This window comes from Equus quagga, chromosome 1 (genome assembly GCF_021613505.1).
Source record: "Equus quagga isolate Etosha38 chromosome 1, UCLA_HA_Equagga_1.0, whole genome shotgun sequence".
Lineage (NCBI taxonomy): Eukaryota > Metazoa > Chordata > Mammalia > Perissodactyla > Equidae > Equus > Equus quagga.
The window spans coordinates 105,904,824-105,925,217 of NC_060267.1; the positions used below are offsets into that span (position 1 = coordinate 105,904,824).

A 20,394-nucleotide genomic window follows, 5' to 3' on the forward strand; every position below is an offset into this window, starting at 1 on the left:
TTGCATTACCATCAGTTTATGAGCTGTGAAATATCCCATCCGGTAGACAAACTTTATGTTTTTAATCATTCCTTTCTTGGTGGTTTCTTCTAAATTTTGCAGTTATAAAAATATTTCTTAAAAAATTTTGGAGCATATAGCTTTGTCCTAATTTAGGATTATTTCCCTGAAATTAATTCCCAGCAGAGGAACTCCTGGGTCAAAAGGCCTGGATGTTACTTAAGCCTTTCCCACCAGAAATGTAGAAGTATCCAGCGCTCACACTAACACCAGTCTTCGTGTTACTGGTTTTTTAAACTTCAAATTTGAAAGTTAAATTTAGGGGCTGGCCCTGTGGCCGAGTGGTTAAGTTCGCACGCTCCGCTGTAGGCAGCCCAGTGTTTCGTTGGTTCGAATCCTGGGCACGGACATGGCACTGCTCATCAAACCACACTGAGGCAGCGTCCCACATGCCACAACTAGAAGGACCCACAGTGAAGAATATACAGCTATGTACCAGGGGGCCTTGGGGAGAAAAAGCAAAAAATAAAATCTTTAAAAAGAAAAAAAGAAAGTTAAATTTAAAAAATGATTTAGTTTGTACTTCCTTGATAACTTGTGAGCTAGAAAACGTCCCATGTTTATTGTGTTTCATCTGTCTCCTTTGACCATTTATTGGATTCTTAATCTGTTTTTTATCAATTTTATGTATTCTTTACATAATAGAAATATTAACCCATGGTCTGTAAGACATTTCCCCACTCTGAAGTTTGCCTTTTACTGTTGGCTATGATTCTGGAATAGGGTAGGGTTTTTTGGTTTGTTTCCAGCAACAGAAGTTAAAGAATGTTTTGTAAATAAACCTGCCCATCTTTTCTTTGTGACTTCTTTCATTTTCTCTAATCCTAGAAAATCATTCACTCCTCCAATGGCTTCTTTTCTGTTGGGTTCAAGAAGTGATGAGAAGTCTGAGCTGTTTTGTCATCCTCTGAACAACAAAGGAGAGAAGATGATTATTTCCTTTTTTTTCTGCACCTACTTGACTTTCCTTGACTCACTTTTTGTGTTAGTACCTTGACATATGCTCATTGAGGGTGGGGACTGTAGAAGGAAATGTGTGTACGTAAAAAAAAGTCTGGAAGAATATGTACCGAACATATGAACACTGGTTATTTCCGATTGGTGGGAGCAGGGCTGGGATGGATTTGTTATTCATGCCTGCCCAGCACCCCTACTTCCTTTGGGCAAGATACCCCCCTTCATTCCTTTTGACTCTGGTGTGGTTGCCCATGACAGCTGGCTTGCTCAGTATAGTACCTCATTCCTGTACCTGGCAACTGTTTTTGGGGTCAAGGGGTAGGCATGCCACTCCCGCAGAGCCCGTCAGAGTCTTCCCTGAGACTGATACACAAAACTGAGTCTCTCTCTCCTTCCACTGGCTTCAGCTGGAAAGCTGGGTCTGCTGCACACCACGTTTCTGGCCAGGTAGAGATCACTCTGCGGAGGAAAGGAAGCCAGTGTGCAAAGAGAAATAGAGACAAGGAGAGATGAGAGAGAGCAAATCCTATGAGTACTGCGGCTCCAGTTCTAATCTCCAAGCCCCTGGTCCATGGTGTTTTTCCTTCCATCTTGCATCAGCTACTATGAGCCATAGCTTCCTCTTTGGTGAAGCTGGCTTAGGTTGGGATTCTGCTACTTGGCAAGTGAAAGAATCTGCCCAGTGGCAAGGGTGGTCTTTGTGTGTTTTTAGTATTTTATGTAATTTTCCTGCAATGACCTTGTATTGTTTGTTTAGTAGGAAAAAAAAAAGAATGTGTGTGTTAAAAAAAGAAAGCGTAAGTGCCCTTAGACATTTTCAAAAGCAGGCAAAATGTAAAACAGAGCATAAAAGTTGTACAAGTCCTCAGAAGGACAGAGGCCACCTTATCACCTTGGGAATGTTGTCAGTTAGATAAGCAGGAATTTGTGGTGAAACAGCCCCAGCTCAGTGGGAGTGTTAGGTGGGCATAGGGGAGAGTAAGGGCCTAGCCCTGGGCAGGACGTGTGTTTTCCATGGACTAGGGAGTCTGACATACTGAGATTTGGAGAAGGAAAACTGCCCCTTAGCCCCCCCGCCCCTGGACAAATCAGGTCCCTTCTCTGCGCCTCAGTTTACACTAAGTCTAGCTCTTGTATTATGAACCCCTACAGTATTCCAGGCACTTCACATCCATTATCTCTTGGGATTCTTAAGAGAATTCCGAGTCAGTCATTGATATTCCCATATTCCAGATGAAGAAACTGAGGCTCAGAGAGGGAAAGTGTGACTTGGATAAGTCTAAAGCCTTTCTAGGGACCTCAGCCATCTTTCTTTCTCATCCGTAAAATGGGCATAATAAACTGACCACCTTCTACCTAGCCCCCAGGATAAGGGAGGGAAAAGCCAGTTGAAAATGAGTTCAGGTAAGCATTGTCCTCTCCCCAAACCCAGCTAGAAAATGTAGGAATTCGGGAGTGGGGAGAGGCACGGAGAGGTGATAGAGTTGGAGTTGGGGTCCAAAATAATGTGGGTGCTTCCTCTGGCTGGCCCTAGTCCAGCCCCACCCCCACTTCCTGCGAGTTGCTCCCCCCCTTCAGCCCGCGCAGAATTTCTTCCCAAGGAAGGCCTTGCACAAGAGGGCCTCAGTCAAGTCCCTTGGCCCCCTGCCTGCCGCCCCAGGAGCGGCTTCGTGCTCCCCATCTCCAACCTGGCTCCTAGCCATCAGCCCCTGGCGCCTGTCCAGTCACGTGCCACTTCGGTCCTCTTTCGCCTGCTTCCTCCAGGATCCTGATTTAGCTCCCCCGCCTCCCCCTTCCCTGCTGGCACCAGTCCCTCTGGGCACCACACTCGTTTTGAGAGACAGGTGTAGGAGACTGGAGCCTCAGCGACGCCTCGCTGAGGGACCTCGGGTCTCAGTTTTCCTGCCTGTCAAATGGGGCCCCCACCCTACGACCGCTTCGATTCTCTGCGCTGCCTACTCTTGCCCTGTCCTTTCCCTACTCCCCCACCCTCCCACCTCTCTCAGTCTCCCGAGCCTTTCCGAGGGCCTAATTTCCTTCTGGGCACCGGGCGGGGGAAAAAGTGAGGAAAGACAGAGCCCAAGAGCCCTAAGGGAGCTCCCAGAACTGGTCTTAAAGAAATTCCACGAGGCGACAGGGTGAAACTGGCCAGCCTCTGGCATCAGATAGACCGGGGTTCGAATTCGACTCTGCCTCGGACTAACTGCTGATTTTGAACCCTTCATCTCTCTGGGTCTCAGTTGTCACCTCCGTGAAATGGGGGCCCTGCCGGAGACGAAGGCGGGAAGAGTCCACAGAGCATCTGACCTGAGTTAGAGGTTCTCCCCCACCCCGCGCCCCTTCCCCAGCCAGGGAGCCTCGCTTCGCCTCGCCTGGCAGTCCCTGGTCCCCCCGCCGCAGGCTCCTCCTCCACTGACATCAGAGCCGCAGGAGGGAGGAGGGAGTCAGCCGAGCCCGAGCCGAGCCCCAGCGAGAGAGCGGCGGGCGGGCGCGCAGCGGCGGCGGACGGCTGACGGAGCTCGCGCCAGCCACCTCGGGCCTCCCAGCCAGCCCCGCGGCGGGGCAGCCGCAGGTACCGCCCGGGGACGCTCGCCTGCGCCCCTGGGCACTGAGGGCGGCGGAACCCTCAGCCGCTGGATAGTCTTGCCCAAGGATGGGAGGGGCTGCCCGGGAGGGCTGGACTCTGGATGGGCAGGGCTGGGCCCTTCTCCCCCACCTCTGCTCCAGGCCCAGCAGGTGCCAGGCAGGTCGGTGGGAAACTGAGTGGGTAACAGAGGAAGGTGGGGAGGGGTGTGTGTGTGTGTCTCAGTTCAGCTGGGCCTGACTGTGGAAGGGCTGGGCATTTGGAGGTATAGCTGAGTGTGGCCGTCTTGGGGTGTGCTGTCTTAGCACAGGCATGTGGATCTGATATGGAGTTGCGTTATGTTGGTGTCTAAGGGCATCCTTATGGGTGGGGACATCTGGGAATCAGTGTTTTTGTTGCGGATGTGCATCCAGGTGTTGTGTGTGCTGGCATCTGGCTCAAAGGGTGGTAACTCAGAGTTGGGGAGTATACGATTGTGTACTGATTGTGTTTGGAGTTAGGTGTATAAGGAGCTGGGGTTTGGTTTGGAGTATAGGAGCTTCTAGGGTGTGTTGGAGCTGGAGGGTGAAAGGTGTGAGTGAATCTGGGCTGTCTGGTATACAGGTGAGGTCTGTGTGAATGTGTGTGATCCTGTCCAGGTGTGTGCAGATGTGTGTTTGGGGGTGGGAGGGGGATCTGTGGGAGGGATGTTTGGGTGTGAGGATGTCTGGGGCAGTATCTTTGGACGTGTGTGCTGATGTCTGGGTGTACATGTATGATCAGGTGTCAGGGTATCTGAGCGTGGAGTGTGCCGCATCTGGGGGCAGGTATTTGGGTTCAGGGTTGTGGGTGGGGCTTGGCATGGTATGTCTGGCTGCAGGGATATGTGTGGAACTGTGAGGGTTGTATTTGCCAGGCCTCCAGGTGGGTTTTAAAACTCTGTGTCTAGAGCTTACCATCAAGTCTCCTTTCCTAGAAGTTTGTGCCCCTGGGATGGGTGGCCAATTCTCCCTGGGAACAAGATCTCATCCAAGGAGTGGGATCTCACACCAGGGGCTCTAGTCAGGGCATATTCCCCTCATTCTCCCACAGAGGAAACAGAGAAGGAAAGTGCCCACCCTGAGGTCACACAGCATGCTGTGCTGTTTTGGTCTTACCCTCTGTGGGCCTGAAATGGGGTTGAGAGGCTGTGTTTTCTGAATGGGCCCCAGTGCAGCTGCATATCGGGACTAGCTGAGGGCAGCCCCTTCCAAGACCTTTGCCCTGAGCAAACTTAGCTGGGACCCCAGCTAGATGTCACTGGGCAACTTTGGACCAGCTTCTTACCCATCACCGACCTCAGTCTCCCCATGCTCCATCTGATAAATGGGAGAGAATTCTCACCCTCTCCTGCTGGATGAGACAGAGGTATCAGCGGAGGAAGGGACAGGCTAGATCAGAGTGAGAAGAAGCCAGGAAGGGATAGGCTGGGTGGGATCATTTCTCAGGCTGTGGGGACCCAGATGGGGAGTCAGAAGGGAGAGGGGTAATAGGAGGCCCAGGGAGCTCCAGCTGTGGCTGCTGTTGCTGTGGTAACAGTGCAGAGGAGCTATTTAAAAACGTGGCTGAGACATTGCTGGAAGCCCAGGCTGCCGGAAACCTGATTTCCGAGAGGGAGAAGGAGGAGGGAGAGGAGACACCCCAGCAAGTCCCAGGGTGGGGCTGGGACATCACCGGTTCTGGGGCCAGAGGGATCTTCCGGGGCTGTGCACTTCCACAAGCTGCTCTGGAGTCTACTCTGCTGTCCTCCCAGAGGTCAGAGTCCCCCTGGGTGTTTGGATTTGGAGAGGGAGAAACTAGGTGAGCTGAATAAATGAATGAATGAATGATTTTGTTGAATAAAGAATTTTGCTGCCACCCTGAAGGATTTTCCTCTAGGCATAAGGATTTGCTGAATGAACAAATGACTGGTAAATGAATGAATGTTTGTTGAATGATTTCGTCAAATGGATGAATCAAGGAATGAATAAATGCAGGCTGGGTGACTGAATGGGGCCCCAAGTAAGTTCCCACATAGAAGGCTGGGCCCTACTGAGTCTTCTCCCTCCGTTCCCCTTCCCAGGAGTCCTGGCTGTGGCCGGGGGGCAGTGGGCCATGCCGGGGGAAGTGAAAGGCCCCAGCTGGAAGCAGGCAGAAGACATTAGGGACATTTACGACTTCCGAGATGTTCTAGGAACGTGAGTCTCGCGGCAGGAGAGAAAGGGGGGCTGTTCCTGAGCTGGGGGTGGGGTTGGGAAGGTCCTCACTGCTGGCCCTGGCTGGCTGCGGAGGCCGAGTGGTACTTCCTATGGTCAGTTGAGTACTGCTTCCTGTTTCCTACAGCCTAGGCCCTATAGTGACCTTGCCATGGCTCAGACTGGCCCCGGCTTTTCACCTCTGGCTGACAGTGGGTGGAACAGGGGCTGCTCTTGCCACAGCTCTGGGTTTCTGTGAAGAAAAGGAAGTGAGGGAGAATGAAGGAGCCAGTTTATCCAACTTGCTGCCAAGAGCTGGGAGTTCTGGCCTGGGTTTGGGAACTGAAGCTGGGCATGGCTCTCTTCTCAGTGCTGGGAATCCAGAAATAACTCAAACCTGGTCTCTGCCCTGAAGTTGATTCCAGACATGTGCGGAGACAGACTCACAGAAAATGACAACAGGGTGTGTGCTGTGCTCCAGTTAAGGAAGGGAATGAGGACTTTGTGGAGTCCAGAGAGAGCAGGGGGCCTAAGAGCTGGGGGCTGAAAGATGGGTAGGAGTGCACTTGTCAGAGAGGGAGAAGGGCATTCCAGGCAGAAGGAATAGCACAAGCAAAGGCTCAGAGGCATGTTCTGTGTGGAAAGAGGTAAACAGTCTGGTGGAGCTTATAATCGGAGGCTGGGGAAAGACGGGAACAGGCTAGAGAGGGAAACAGGTCATGGAAGGCCTTGAAGGCCAAGCCATGGAGGCTGGACTTTATCCCACAGGCCATAGGAAGACATTTAAGACTTTTCGGCAGGTTTACAGTTCAGAGATGGTCACTCTGGTCACAGCATGAAGGGTAAATTGGAGAGAGACAAGACTAGAAACCAGCAATGAGGCTACCACAGTCACTAGTTATTCTGATTACTGAGATTTCATCATGAGAGATGCTTTTCTTTGACTTAAGACTTTTATTATCCCAGGGAAAGCAAAAAGTTGTAGAAAGAATACTCTAGTAAACCCTCTTTAATCAGTGAACTTTAGTTCAAATCAGTAGTGCAAATCTAAGAGCCTGTTCTAAAGCACTGCTTCTCAAATGTCAGTGAGCATACGAATCACTGGAGGATCTCGTTAAAATACAGATTCTGATTTAGTAGGTCTGGGGTGGGGCCTGAGATTCTGCATTTCTAAAAAGTTCCCAGGTGATGCTGATGGTTCTTCAAGGTTCTATAGGGTGTTAAATTAGACATGACTCAAACTGGCTTTAGCAGAAAACAGAACCAATCATGCACGTAATCAAAAAGCCCAGGGGATAAACTTCAGGCATGGCTGGATCCAGGGGCTCACATGATATTATCAGGAAATTGTCTTTGACCATTTCTCAGCTCTGATTTCCTTTGTGTTGGCTTCATTCTCAAGCAGGCTCTCCCGAAGTGGTGGCAAGAAGGACCACCATTAGCTCCAGGCTTACATTCTACCAGCTTAGCAGGAAAGAGCACCTCATTCTCAAAGTGCCAATAACCTGGCTTGCATCACATTACTGTGGCCACGGCATAGACTACTCTGATTAGCCAGGCCTGGGTCACGTGACCACCTCTGACACCAGGTAGTGGATGAGTGATAGGGGGAGGCTCATCCCACGTCCTTGGTCCAGAGGTGCTCACATAACCCACGGGGGATGGAGAGGAGGCTGGAGGGAAGCTGGGGTTCCAGTTCCCCACCTCATGAGTCCCCTCTCCCTGCAGGGGGGCCTTCTCCGAGGTGATCCTGGCAGAAGATAAGAGGACTCAGAAGCTGGTGGCCATCAAATGCATCGCCAAGAAGGCTCTGGAGGGCAAGGAGGGCAGCATGGAGAATGAGATCGCTGTCCTGCACAAGTGTGTGGGCCACTGCCTGTCCCTGCCTGGGGTTGATGCTGCCTTGACCCCTCCTATCGCTGCTTTGGGCAAATCATTTAACCTCCCTGAGCCTCAACTTGCTCATTTATAAGATGGGGTAATAATCTCCAGGTGGCAAGGTTGCGGAGCACATCAGAGGTCCTTTACTTAGAGCGCTGGCACTAGCGCTAACGTGACAGGAGTGATTGAGATGCCACAGCTTATTTACAGTGGTTTACTCTGTTCCATCAATGTAAAGATCAACCCTCGAGCATGCTTGAACCCACGCATCTCAATTGGTGTTACCCTTAGACCTACCTCACATTCCAACCACATATTAAAGCCACTGAGCAAGTTTGCAAATGCCTGTCTGCTGACCGCCTAAGTCAACACCACTGGTCTGTGAGTTGCTCGTGCTGATATGAAACTTGCCATAGAGAATCTTCACTTCCAGTCTCTCCTCTGAGCTTTTCAACCACCCTGGGCAGGACTAAATGATCATTTCCACGATTGGTGGTGGGGTCGGAGGGAGGACTGAGGCCCAGAAAAGGCAAGGGACTTGCCCGAGGTCACACAGCAAGTTGTAGCTGAGCCGAGTCTTCCATCAAGCTCAATCACCATCACTGGGTCATCTATTGAGCACTCACTGTGTGCCAGGCACTGGGCCAAGCCTCTTACCTGCATTATCTCACGTGAGGGAAGTACTATCATTGGCTTCATATTATAGAGGAAGAAACTGAGACTCAGAGAGGTCACACTCAATTCAATGAATATTAGTGAGCACCTACACGGCACCAGGAGCTGCAGGAGCAGTGGTGAGCAGGATAAAGCCCCTGGTCTTGTGAAGCTGATGTTCTGGTGGAGGAGGCTGACAAACTTATAAACACAGAAAAATTTAAAAAATCATATATTGATCAGTGCTGTGAGGTGAAAAGACTTGTTCCTAAATAGCACGTGGCAGAGGCAGGTTTGGACCCTGTTCTGCCCGATTCGAGAGCCTAGTGTTTACCTCTGTACTCTGCTGCCTTCCAATACCTTATAATCAATCATGGTAAATCAGCTTTTCCCTTTGGGACCCTGGTCCTTGGTTTGTCCCGCCTAGGTCTGCAGGCGGTGGTTCTTCAAGGTGAGGGTGGGAAGGTGGCTGAGCTGTCCTCGGCTCTGAACCACTTCGATTCTCCTTTCAGGATCAAGCACCCCAACATTGTTGCCCTGGATGACATCTATGAGAGTGGGGGCCACCTCTACCTCGTCATGCAGCTGTGAGTGGCTCCGCCTCTGCGCCTTCCTTGCACCTCTCCCTGCTGCCCTCTCCCCAGCCTCCCTGCCTCCCCGGCTCCCTTGGTCAGACTGCCGTGTCCCCGGCTGCAGGGTGTCGGGCGGGGAACTGTTTGACCGCATTGTGGAAAAAGGCTTCTACACAGAGCGGGATGCCAGCCGCCTCATCTTCCAGGTGCTGGATGCAGTCAAGTACCTGCACGACCTGGGCATTGTACACCGGGACCTCAAGGTGGGGTGTGAGGGTGTGTGGGGAGCTGGGGCACCCAGGGGTGGGGGCTCTGCAGACTCCTCAGGGTGTGACCCTGGGTAACTCACTCCCTCGCTGAGCCTCAGCTTCCCATCTGCAAAATGAACCTTGTAAACCCTAACCTGCCTCCTCCCACTTCAGTTTGGACACTCAAATGGACACAAAGGTGAATTGTGCTGTTATTTTATCAAAATAACATCTTGTGTCTTTTTGTGATAATAAAAGTCCCACTTGCTTTCTGTAGAAAACTTAGATGGGGCAGCAAAATATAACGAAGAAAGCCAGAAACCCCTGAAATCCTACTTCTCAGAGATTATCGTGGGGTTCACGTTTTGTAGTACATCTCATTTTGGTCTAGGAGAAGAGCGCTGGGGTGAGACAGATCTGGGTTTGAATTCTTGCCCTGTTACTCCCTAACTGTAGGTTCTTGGGCAGGTCATTTTGCTTCTCACGGCATCAGTTTCCTCACCTGTAAATTAGGATTATTCACACTGGCCTGGCATGATGTGGTAAGGATGAAATGAAATCAAGCACTAGCACAGGATCTGGCACACAGTAGGTGCTCAGAAATTATTTCTTTAGGGCTTCACCATACATACTTGAGGTTTACAGAAAATTCCCTCCCACATTCCCGAGGCCCTTATCCTTTCTGGAACTTTTTTTTTTTGAAGAAGAAGATTAGCCCTGAGCTAACTACTGCCAATCCTCCTCTTTTTGCTGAGGAAGACTGGCCCCAAGCTAACATTCATGCCCATCTTCCTCTACTTTATATGTGGGACGCCTACCACAACATGGCTTTTGCCAAGCAGTGCCATGTCCGCACCCGGAATCCGAACTGGCGAACCCCGGGCCGTCGAGAAGCGGAACGTGTGAACTTAAACACCCTTGCCACCAGGCCGGCCCCCTTTCTGGAACTTTTAACTTCCTTGAGAACTTCCTCGAGTTTCTTGTGCTTTCAAACAAGATGGCAGCAATGAAGCCACAGGGGCTTTTGGGGAGCCCAAAGTTTCTCAGGAGGTGCTTGGGGAGACAGAAGGTTCTGCCAGCCTCTGGCTTTCTCTGACTGTCCCTCTTGCCCTCCTAGCCGGAGAATCTGCTGTACTACAGCCTGGAGGAAGACTCCAAGATCATGATCTCTGACTTTGGCCTTTCCAAAATGGAGGACCCTGGCAGCGTGCTCTCCACGGCCTGCGGGACCCCAGGATACGTGGGTGCGGAGGGCCCTGGGCTGGGGCTGTGGGCTTGGGGAGGAACCAGGAGCTGCAGGGCAGAGATTCATCACTACCATGTCCCCTTCCCTCCGTAGCCCCTGAGGTCCTGGCCCAGAAGCCCTACAGCAAGGCAGTGGATTGCTGGTCCATTGGCGTCATCGCCTACATTCTGTGAGTGGGGGCTTGGCCATTGAGGCATGTGGCTCCAGACTTCTCCTCTCCTCTCCCATCTTCCTCCCCTCTGCTATTTCTTCTTTCCTACCATCCATATTTTTATCTAGCAATTAATGACTAGTATTACTTCACTCAATAGATACTATGTTTTAGGCATGTGCCAAGCACTGGGGATTTGGCAGAGAACAAAGCGAACAAAGTGCCTGCCCTCAAGGGGCAGACACTCTAGTAGAGGAGACAGACAAGTAAATAAACAAGTAAACAAGTAAGTAACAAGTAGATAAATCTATAAAATGTCAGGTGGTAAAAAAAAAATGCTATGAAGAAAAATCAAGCAGGGTAGGGAGACGGGGATGGATGCCATTTTAGATAAGGAGGTCAGGGAAGGCCTCTCTGAGATGGTGACATTTGAGTGGCATCCTGAATGAAATGAGGGAGCCAGACATTCGAGGTGTTGGGGGAAGAATGATTTAGGCAGAGGGAATAGCAAGTGCAAAAACCCTAAGGAAGGGGGCTGGCCCCGTGGCCGAGTGGTTAAGTTCGCGCGTTCCGCTGCAGGCGGCCCAGTGTTTCGTTGGTTCGAATCCTGGGCGCGGACATGGCACTGCTCATGAAACCACGCTGAGGCAGCGTCCCATATGCCACAACTAGAAGGACCCACAACGAAGAATATACAACTATGTACTGGGGGGCTTTGGGGAGAAAAAGGAAAAAATAAAATCTTTAAAAAAAAAAAAAACAACCCTAAGGAAGGAAAGATGGCAGCACATTAAGGAAGAGAAAGAAGGCCAGTGTAGCTGGGCCCGGTGAGCAAGGCAGAAAGGGGTAAATTTCCCCTGCTTCAGAAAAGGGCCAACTCCTTGCTGTGGTTCCTGCCTGACCCCTGGGACTGTCCCAAAGCTCCATCCCGGAGCCAATGGATGCACTGAAAGTAGAAATGAGGATGAGTTTCTCTCTGCCCAGGCTCTGCGGTTACCCCCCCTTCTACGACGAGAATGATGCCAAACTCTTTGAACAGATATTGAAGGCCGAGTACGAGTTCGACTCTCCTTACTGGGACGACATCTCTGACTCTGGTATTTGAGGCTTCGCCTTCTCCTGAGCCCTGCCTCTGGTGCCTTCCTCATCTGCTCTGGGGGTCTCCTCACTGCCTTCCTTTGGTCAGCTTCCCCAGCCCTAGACTAAGACCTGTCTTGAGATCAGACACCCCAGATGCTTCCCTCTGCCTGGCCCTGGTCTGAGAAACTTGTAGGCATGCATTCATTCTGTCTTCATACATAGTATTTTTGAAAATACCTCCCCCACTGACCTCCTATTGGCTAAAACACCACCATAAGACTTTTCATCTGCCTTTTGTGCCTCCTATTAGGAGGCAAACCTGTGAAGCCATTATCAATCATTTACATATCAGTGTGAATACACTGTGTAGAATCTTCTCTAAGAACAACTTTTTCTTAAGGAGAAAAGGAGACAGCTGGAAGGCTGGGGTGGGTGGGGGGCTTAGAGAAAGGCTATAGGTGGGGTAGGGCAGTACATGGACAGATCTGGCCTCTTGTTTTGCTTGGATGCCAGGGCAGACCTGAGGGGGTGGGTTCTGTCTTGGGGGTGTCCACAGGCACCGCCACGCTGTTTCTGTCTTTGCTCTTGTCTTGGGGGTTCAGCTAAAGACTTCATCCGGCACTTGATGGAGAAGGATCCAGAGAAGAGGTTCACCTGTGAGCAGGCCTTGCAGCACCCGTGGTGAGAACTCCCACAAGCTGTGGACTGGGGTGGGGTCTGGGGCCCCCAGGCCTGCCTCTGCCTTCACAGATAACCCTCCACACGCCCCCATCCTAGGATTGCAGGAGATACGGCTCTAGATAAGAATATTCACCAGTCAGTGAGTGAGCAGATCAAGAAGAACTTTGCCAAGAGCAAGTGGAAGGTGAGCCGACAACCCTAGTCCTTGGTTCCAGCCTCCCCAGGACTCCTCCCCACCCCCATCCAGGCCTCGGTGTGCACAGCACCTAGCACCAAGTCAGGCACACAGTAGCTGCTCAGGGGTTCTTACTGAAGAACCTCATTCACTCATTCATTGATTCATTCAACACTCCCTGACACCTACTCTATTCCAGAAGGTCTGTGACCTCCAAGTCTAGAGGGAGAACAGTGTAAAATTCTTAAGGAGACATCTAATCCAATCTACAGGGTCCTGGAGGGAGCATAAAGGTGGTAATTGCCCGACAGACCTGTCAGACCTGACAACTGGCACAGCAGAATAATGTCTGAGGCAGAGGGAACTGGTGTGCAAAGGGCCAGGGCCAAGAGAGTGCAGCCAGCCAGGGAAGTGCAAGTGTTAGGCCTGGCTGGACTGGAGGGGCTGCGGGGGCTGCTGTGGCTGCTGGGCAGGAGCACAGGCTGGAGGCGCAGGTAGGGGCTGGGCTGCTCAGGGCCTCGAATGCCACAGTAGAGCACTGACTTGATCCTGAGGGCACTGAGGAGCCCCAGAGGGATTTTCAGCAGGAACTTGCCTTTTAGAAAGGGCTCTCAGCATTCACAGAGGCACAGAGTGAACCCTGGAGGACCCCTGAGGAAGCTGTGGCAAAGATGCAGGCAGGAGAGGGTGAGGGCCTGGACGAGCTCAGTGGCAATGGGAACAGAGAACAGTGGTTGGTCAAGGCGTCATTCAGGAGGTAGAGCCAACAAGAAATGATGATGGAATGGATGTTTGGGGAGAGAAGAGATGTCGAGGGCTGGCTCAATATTTTGATAGGGGAAAAGGCGGACCGTGGTACTGTCACTGAGATGGAGATCCCAGGGGCAGAAACTTATCTTGGGGGAATGATTTTGGTTTGGGACATGGTGAATTTGAGGGGTATGTGGGACACCTCAGTGGATATGTTGAATAGGGAATGAGACACACACACCTGAGCAAGTTATTTTAACCTCTCTGTGCCTTAGTTTTCTCCTTTGATAATAGTAATACTAATAGTGCCCACCTCAAAGACTTCTGTGAAGATTAATTACTATGTAAAGTGCTTATAACAATGCCTGATACATAATGCTATATTGTTTGCTATTAAATATGAATATGAATTAATTATATATAAAAAGTTATCTATGTGTTTATACATATACATTTTATATCTGTGTGTGTATGTATGTGTAAATATATAATATGGGTAGATATAATTTAATAAAGGCTTGCAGAGGTTTCATGGGCTTTTAGGGGATCAATCAATAACACCTGAATGAAATAACAGAACCACTGCAACAATCCCGCCAGACTACCCCATGATCGCCCACTATCAAAAGTCCCTTGTCCCCGCTCTCCCCACAGCAAGCCTTCAATGCTACGGCCGTGGTGCGGCACATGAGGAAGCTACAGCTGGGCACCAGCCAGGAGGGGCAGGGACAGACGGCAAGCCACGGGGAGCTGCTGACTCCAGCAGCTGGGGGTGAGGACCAGGGCTCTGTGGAAGGGCATGGGTGGGTCATGAGGAGGCACCCAAGCTGGAATGAAGGGTCTGCTCATAGAGCCAACTCTGTTCTCTCTTCTCGTGTAGGGCCAGCGGCTGGCTGCTGCTGTCGAGACTGCTGCGTGGAGCCAGGCCCGGAGCTGTCCCCCTCCCTGCCCTCCCAGCTCTAGGGCCCTGGATCCAGGCTCAGGATCCCTTGTGTGAGGGGGGTTGGGGGCGGCCTGCTCCCTTCCCTCCCTGAACTGGGAAGTTACCCTGCCCCACCCCCTTCTATCCCTTTCCCTACCCTTCCTCCACAGCATTTTCCATACAAATATTTCTATTTTATTGTTCCTTCTTGTAATAAAGGGAAGAAGATAAAACCGTAGGCAGCTCTGTCTCCCAGATAACCCCCAGCCCACACTGTTGTGCAAACTGCTTGATTTGAGGGTGCCTGGCCCCTCAGGTAGTTGCAGGATGCCCGCTTCCCAACATGAGGCTGGATGGGGGAGAGTAGGGGAAATGGAGGGGAAAGGTGTTTGGGGAATCCCTTTGTCCAGCGTCCCCGCCTAGCCTTCTGGCCCTGCGGATCTCTTTCTGCGCTTTGCTGGTGGCTCCTGAGCTCGATGGGGTTGGTGCAGGTCAGCACTGAACAGCACCTGGGGGCAGGCGGAGGAGTTTGTGTGGGGAGAGGGTACAACTTGGGGCAGGGCCAGTGGGGCTGGTGGCAGTGTGAGGAGGTAGAAGAGTTCATGGTGGGCTGGGCCAGGGCAACAAAAGTGCACTGGAGTCAGGGCTGGGGTGGGTGGAGAGTCCTTTGGGTCACCTGGGGTAGTGGTGGTGGTGTAAGGGTCCACTGGGTCTGGGCTGGGGGACACGTCCTATGGGGTCTGGGCTGGAGGAGGAGGGGAAGCCTAGGTACACTCACTGCTTGGGCCCAGCCAGCATAAGGTCCCCACAGGCTCCGGAAAAAGTTTCCTAAACCAGAAGTGATGAGGCAAAATTAATTGGCCCCTCTTGGGGTGGGGTTTTAGGGAGAGGTGTGAGAAGTTTCCACTCCCTCAGCCCACTGCCAGCCCCGCATCCCACTCTCTCTCCTTACCCAGTTCCTTGTTGGCCTGAGGGCTCGGACCCTTGGCCTGGGTCGTGGTGGGGTGCCAGCTGTAGTCACGCTGGGCAATCTGCCACATGTGGACATCCACAGGCACGGCCTGGGGCTTGTCTAGGGCCATCAAGCAGATGCAGTCTGCCACCTGTGACAGACACAGAGTAAGCCACAGAGGAGGAATGGCAGGATCCAGCCAGCATCCTGCTTCTAGCCCCAAAGCCAGCTGCTTCCTCCTCCACTCTGAGGTTACTATTATTCTATTTTCTCAATCAATAAATACCATCTATTAATAACTTTAAAAATGGCTTTAAAAAGATGCATGAACATCTACGTGGGCCAGGTTCTCATCATAACCTGGGAAGGAGGTAGTCCTATATCCATTTTGCAGACAAGAAAACTGAGGTTCTGAAAGGTGAAGGGACTTGACCAAAGTTACATGGTCAGGAAGGGGCAGAACCAAGAGTTAATGTTAGGCTGGAATTCAGAGCCCATTAAAAAAGTTCTTTAAGGTGCCGGCCCCATGGCCTACTGGTTCGGTTCAGTGTGCTTTGCTTCAGCAGCCTGGGTTCAGTTCCCGGGTGTGGTCCTACATCACACATCAGTGGCCATGCTGTGGCAGCGTCCCACATACAAAACAGAGGAAGATTGGCACAGATGCTGGCTGAGGGCTAGTCTTCCTTAAGCAAAAAAAGGGATATTGGCAACAGATGTTAGCTCAGAAAAAATAAAAAGTTCTTTAAACAAAAATTCATTTTTTAAGCTACAGAAAAGTATAAAGAAAACAATAAATGCCAAATTCCCAATCATCTTACTGCTAGCTAAACCTGTTGACATTAAACAAAAAGTTTTATAAGTACATATAATTTCAAGAGAAGGACAAAATAAAAAGCGGAAACATCTTCCCATTTGTAAAGGTAACCACTATTAGGTTTCCTGTGATTCCTTCGGAAATTTCTGCACACATATAACAGCGTATATAAGCACCTGAACAAACGGCCTTTCTAAAAATGCATTCAAAAGGTAATGTCCTTTATACCCTTCCTGCACTCTGCATTTTCTCTAATAAAACATCTGTTTGCATCCTTTCTCCTTCCTGTTCTGCCTCCAGAAGCCAAGCCTGCACCCAGGTCTTAGGCCTGCCTTGTCTCCTACTCTGCTATTCTCCGAGTGGGTGGTGAGGGCAGCTCCTACACACCTGGGTCCTCACCTTGGTGCCCACCCCGGGCAGGTTGCAGAGGGCCTTGTGGGCCTCCTCATAGGGGGACTTGCACAGCTGCTGCAGCCAGGGCAGCCCGCCCTGCTCTTCCAAGATAGCTCGGGCACTGGCATTCACGTAGCGGGCACGGTACCCAAGGCCCAGTTTCCTGAGCTGAGCCTCCACCTCTGGTCCTGTGGGAGTAGGGTAGGGTGGGGAGGGGAGCACGGGTCAGGCATCCTCAAATCCTTCCTGTCCTCAGGCTAACGTTGTGAGCCCTCTGGCCCAAAGGAATGCTTTCTCTAAGCACCCCTCTCCCACCTCACCACCCTCTGGAACACAGGAGACACTTGCATGTGCAAAGAAAAGGGTTAAGGCCTGGGTTCTGCCCCTCTATAAATGTTTTCTGAGCATCTACTACGTGTTGGGCACTGGAGCAAGGACTGAGAAGGACTTGCTGCTCTGGAGGAACTCGCTAATTGAGTTCCTTAACCTTTCCAAAGGGCGTACACACCCATGATCTAAAATAATAACCATAATGACAGCAACAGCTTCTATTATCAAGCACTGGGTATCAAGTACGGGTGAAGTGCTTTAGGTACATTATCATGTTTACTTTTCTCAAGGACCCTCATGACACTTGACATTTTTTCCCCATTTACAGATGGAGAAAATGGGGGCTTAGAAGAGGTTAAGTAACTTTCCCAAGAAATGACATGGTGGAGATGGGATCTTGCACCCAGGTCTGGGACACCAATGCCTGTGCTCTTAACCCATCACTCTACCCCGCCTCATGATTGCTTTATTCAACCCTCAAGCTCTTCTAGATAGAAACTGTTATTCCATTCTACAAAGAAATTAACAGAAGCTTGGAGAGGTGAATGAATTTCTTGAGGTCTTATGACTACTAAGCTGGGAGCTAAGACCCAAGACTGGGTTTCTAAGCACCAAAAACATTCTCTCTTCTCCAGGAGGGCTGTCTCCTTGCTATACAGTCCCCAAGCACTTCCCCTAGCTTGGTTCTCACAATGCCAACTGAGATACTTGCCTCGTAGGGCTGCCGTGAAGAACACATGTGTTCTTGGATGCAAAATTGTTAGATTCACTGCAGAGACAGCAACTTAAATTTTCTGCATACTTCCCAAATGCCAAACGTGTGCTAGATGCAGTAAGTGTATTCCTTTATTCAACCCTCGTGACAACTCTGATAGGTAGGTGCTATTATTATCCCATTCCATAGGCAAAGAGAGGCTAAACAATGTGCTAAGGTCTATAACTGGAAGTCAAATGTCAGAGTTGGGATTTAGACCCCGGCAGTCTGTCTCCAGAATGCATGCTTTTAACCCCAAACTACCACACAATGTATACAGATGTTTTGCTGATGAGGCACTGAATGCATGGGGCAAAAAGCACAGACTAGTAAGGTGCTGACATTTCAGGGACAGATAGAGAGGGTAAGATATAAATGGGACTCATCAGACCAGGCAGGGTGGGTCTGGACAAGGGCAGTGTTTGGGAAGGCAGGAAGCTTACAGATGGGAGATGGGGACCAGGAGAGAAGTGAACAGATCTGAAAGCTGTTGGAGGGTCTAGGGGCAGAGACCCACCTACTTACCAGCCAGGGCCTGCAGGCTGGGGAAGCCATGGTAGGTGACATCATCAAGCTGGATGAGCCGAGGTCCAAAGGCCTGGCATAGCTGCTCCACCATGCCAGTAATGCGGGCAATGTTGTTGTTAGAGGAACAGATGAAGGAGAAAAGGCACTCGATGGGGTCCTGCTGCAGGAGTCGCACACCTGGGAATCAGAAAGGCAGGGGGTAGGAGAAGCACCTGCTGTTGGGATTGGCCCCCGCCCACCCTTAGATCCTAGGCACCAAGGCTCCAGGGGAGCCCAGGGGAATGAGGGACAGTGTTGTTAGAGCAACATCAGAGCTCTCATTCTTCATAGCCTCTTGTGAGGTCTGGGTTATCATCCCATTCCATAGATAAAGCAGCCACAATGCAAGCACGATGAAGGTGGGGATTTGTGTGTTTTGTTCACTGTTGTATCCCCAGTCACATAGCGAATGCTCTGTAAATATTTACAGAATAAATGACATCACCTGCCCCAGATCACAAATCCAGGATTTGCACAATATCCTTATCCCTCTTCTATGGTGATCAGCAGGACAATAATAATAGTAATAATAATTACTATGTGTCAGGCAATAGTCTAAGCACTTTACACGTATTAGCTCCTCTAATCTTCATAAAATCCTATGAGGTAGATATAATCCCCATTTTACAGATAGTGAAACCAAGTAACTTATCCAAAATACAAGAACCCCAATCTGTGCCCTAGGCCCTGTACTCACCTTGGAATTTCTGAGCCACCTCTTGGAAGTGGGGGTCCACCGAACTCCAATGGTGATACAGTTGAGCCAGGCTGACATCCAGTTGGAAGTACTGGCGCACGGCCTTTAGCTCTTCTAGTGTGGGCTTGCCAACCTGGCGCTTGTCCCCTCGGTAGACAGTGCAGTAGAGCTGCTCCTCAGTCTGCGTCAGTGTCCACACCTGGTTCGCCAGCACGCCACTCCAGTGCGCTGGGCTTTGCTCCCTCCACCTGAGCCCCCAGGCACATGGCAGCCCTAGTACTCAGTTTCCCTTCCTGCACCCTCTGGGGCCCTCCCACCCTACAACTGCTCCATATACAAAACTGATTTAGGAATTGCAAAGTAAAAGTGCCTTCTTCTACATCAATTATATCGTTTCATTCTCACAATACTGCACAGGCTTATTACCTCCACTTTATAAAGGAGATAACAGGCTCACCATGCGCGCCTTGGTTTACTCTTTTGTACCCTGAGGTTTTTCCCATGACCTCCAACATTCCTTTGCACCCCAGGCCTGCACTGCTGAGGAACCAGGAGACAGGGTGACTCACCGGAAGGACTGGCCAGAAGCCAGAACCAGGTCCAGGCGCAGCTCGGAGCGTGGACAGGGGATGCAGGCCCACAAGGCCGGGACGGAGGCTAGAGTACGATGCCCCATGCTACCCGCCAGAACGGAGGGAGCCATATTTCCATATCAGGCTCCGCCCCATAACGGCCCCGCCCATTGAGTCGCCGCAAAAGACCACGCCCCTTAAGGGCCCGCCCATCAAGTTCTGGCCTCTTACTCCGTTTATTTAAGGCCCGCCCAGTTTTATTTAATTCCTCCACTCCCCACAGGCCCCTCCCCTTGTAGTCCGCCAAAGCCTCGCCCCTCCCACTCCGTCCCTCCTCCTGCCCCAATGCCCCGCCCTTCCTCCCGACGTTTCCGGACTCGCTCTCCACCGCCTCCGGGCGCACACCACGGTCCCCTGCGCGGCGGCGATTTCGGGAAGCGCGCGCAAGCGCACTCTTCCGGCTTCGCCTGAGACGGACCTGGCTCTCAGCGGAAGTAGGGCTCAAGCCGACTTATTGGATCCGGAGCGAGCCAATCCGCGGAGAAGTAAGAGGCACCAATGAGAATCAGGCGTGGCGGCGGGTAGGCGGACCTTTCTGAGGCTCAGCAGCGGTTGGCGCGCGCTGGGCTCGCCGCCCGCTCTTGGCCTTCCTTCTGGGGCAGTCTGCGCTCTGCGCGTCAGGGTGTCCTGTGCCCGCGCGCCCTCAGGCCCCAGTCCTCTCTGCCTGATCTCAGAGCCCTGGGGTTCCTCAGGGCTTGCCTGCCCGCAGAACCAAGTCCTCTCCCCGCCGGCCTCCGCGAGCCTTTCTCCGCCGAGCCTCTCCACACAGTACGATAGTCGCGCCCTCAGTCGGCCTCCCACGCACCCAGTCTTGACCGACACGCGGACCGGAACGCTGCTCCGGCCCTCGGCGCCCGCGGGAGGCGTCTCCTGAGGATGCTGCCTTCGAGCTCGCCGCCGAGCCGCCCCTCCAGGGCTGCCTCGCTGGCCGCGGCCCCGCAGTCGGCCTCCTCAGACTTGGCGCCGGCGGAGGCCTGTCTCCTCGGGCTGTCCCGCCTCGACCGCTGCCTCAGGGCGCCCCTTCCCCACTCCCCGCCCTGCGCCCGGGCGGCCGGAGCGGGCGCTTGCTCTGGGGCAGCTCGGCATCCGAGGACGTGTCGCC

General features: G+C 51.8%; 2 protein-coding genes across 7 annotated transcripts; one reads left to right on the forward strand and one right to left on the reverse strand.

The window, feature by feature from the left end:
* Positions 1-558: 558 nt before the first annotated feature.
* On the reverse strand, positions 559-19,518 carry OGG1 (8-oxoguanine DNA glycosylase). Of its 4 annotated transcripts, none has more exons than XM_046640650.1 (7): positions 19,230-19,511; positions 18,661-18,908; positions 17,922-18,101; positions 16,307-16,500; positions 15,106-15,256; positions 14,932-14,981; positions 14,521-14,662 (listed from the first exon to the last, which is right to left on the reverse strand). In XM_046640650.1, exons 1-7 carry the CDS (start codon positions 19,361-19,363, stop codon positions 14,573-14,575), a joined length of 1,047 nt encoding a protein of 348 aa, XP_046496606.1. In that variant the 5' UTR covers positions 19,364-19,511; the 3' UTR covers positions 14,521-14,572. The 4 variants fall into 4 exon arrangements, with proteins under 4 accessions (XP_046496629.1, XP_046496606.1, XP_046496614.1 ...); XM_046640658.1 differs by having other exon boundaries at positions 16,319-16,500; positions 19,230-19,501; XM_046640673.1 differs by lacking the exons at positions 14,521-14,662; positions 14,932-14,981 and adding an exon at positions 559-1,476 and having other exon boundaries at positions 19,230-19,518.
* CAMK1 (calcium/calmodulin dependent protein kinase I) lies at positions 3,447-14,391 on the forward strand. 3 transcript variants are annotated; one of them, XM_046640635.1, is made up of 12 exons: positions 3,447-3,589; positions 5,682-5,796; positions 7,522-7,653; positions 8,841-8,915; positions 9,025-9,163; positions 10,266-10,392; positions 10,488-10,563; positions 11,530-11,642; positions 12,228-12,306; positions 12,403-12,490; positions 13,886-14,003; positions 14,112-14,391. In XM_046640635.1, the coding sequence occupies exons 2-12, from the start codon at positions 5,714-5,716 to the stop codon at positions 14,192-14,194; spliced, it is 1,113 nt and encodes a 370-aa protein (XP_046496591.1). In that variant the 5' UTR covers positions 3,447-3,589; positions 5,682-5,713; the 3' UTR covers positions 14,195-14,391. The 3 variants fall into 3 exon arrangements, with proteins under 3 accessions (XP_046496591.1, XP_046496599.1, XP_046496583.1); XM_046640627.1 differs by lacking the exon at positions 3,447-3,589 and adding an exon at positions 3,622-3,764; XM_046640643.1 differs by lacking the exon at positions 5,682-5,796 and having other exon boundaries at positions 3,464-3,589.
* Positions 19,519-20,394: the final 876 nt, after the last annotated feature.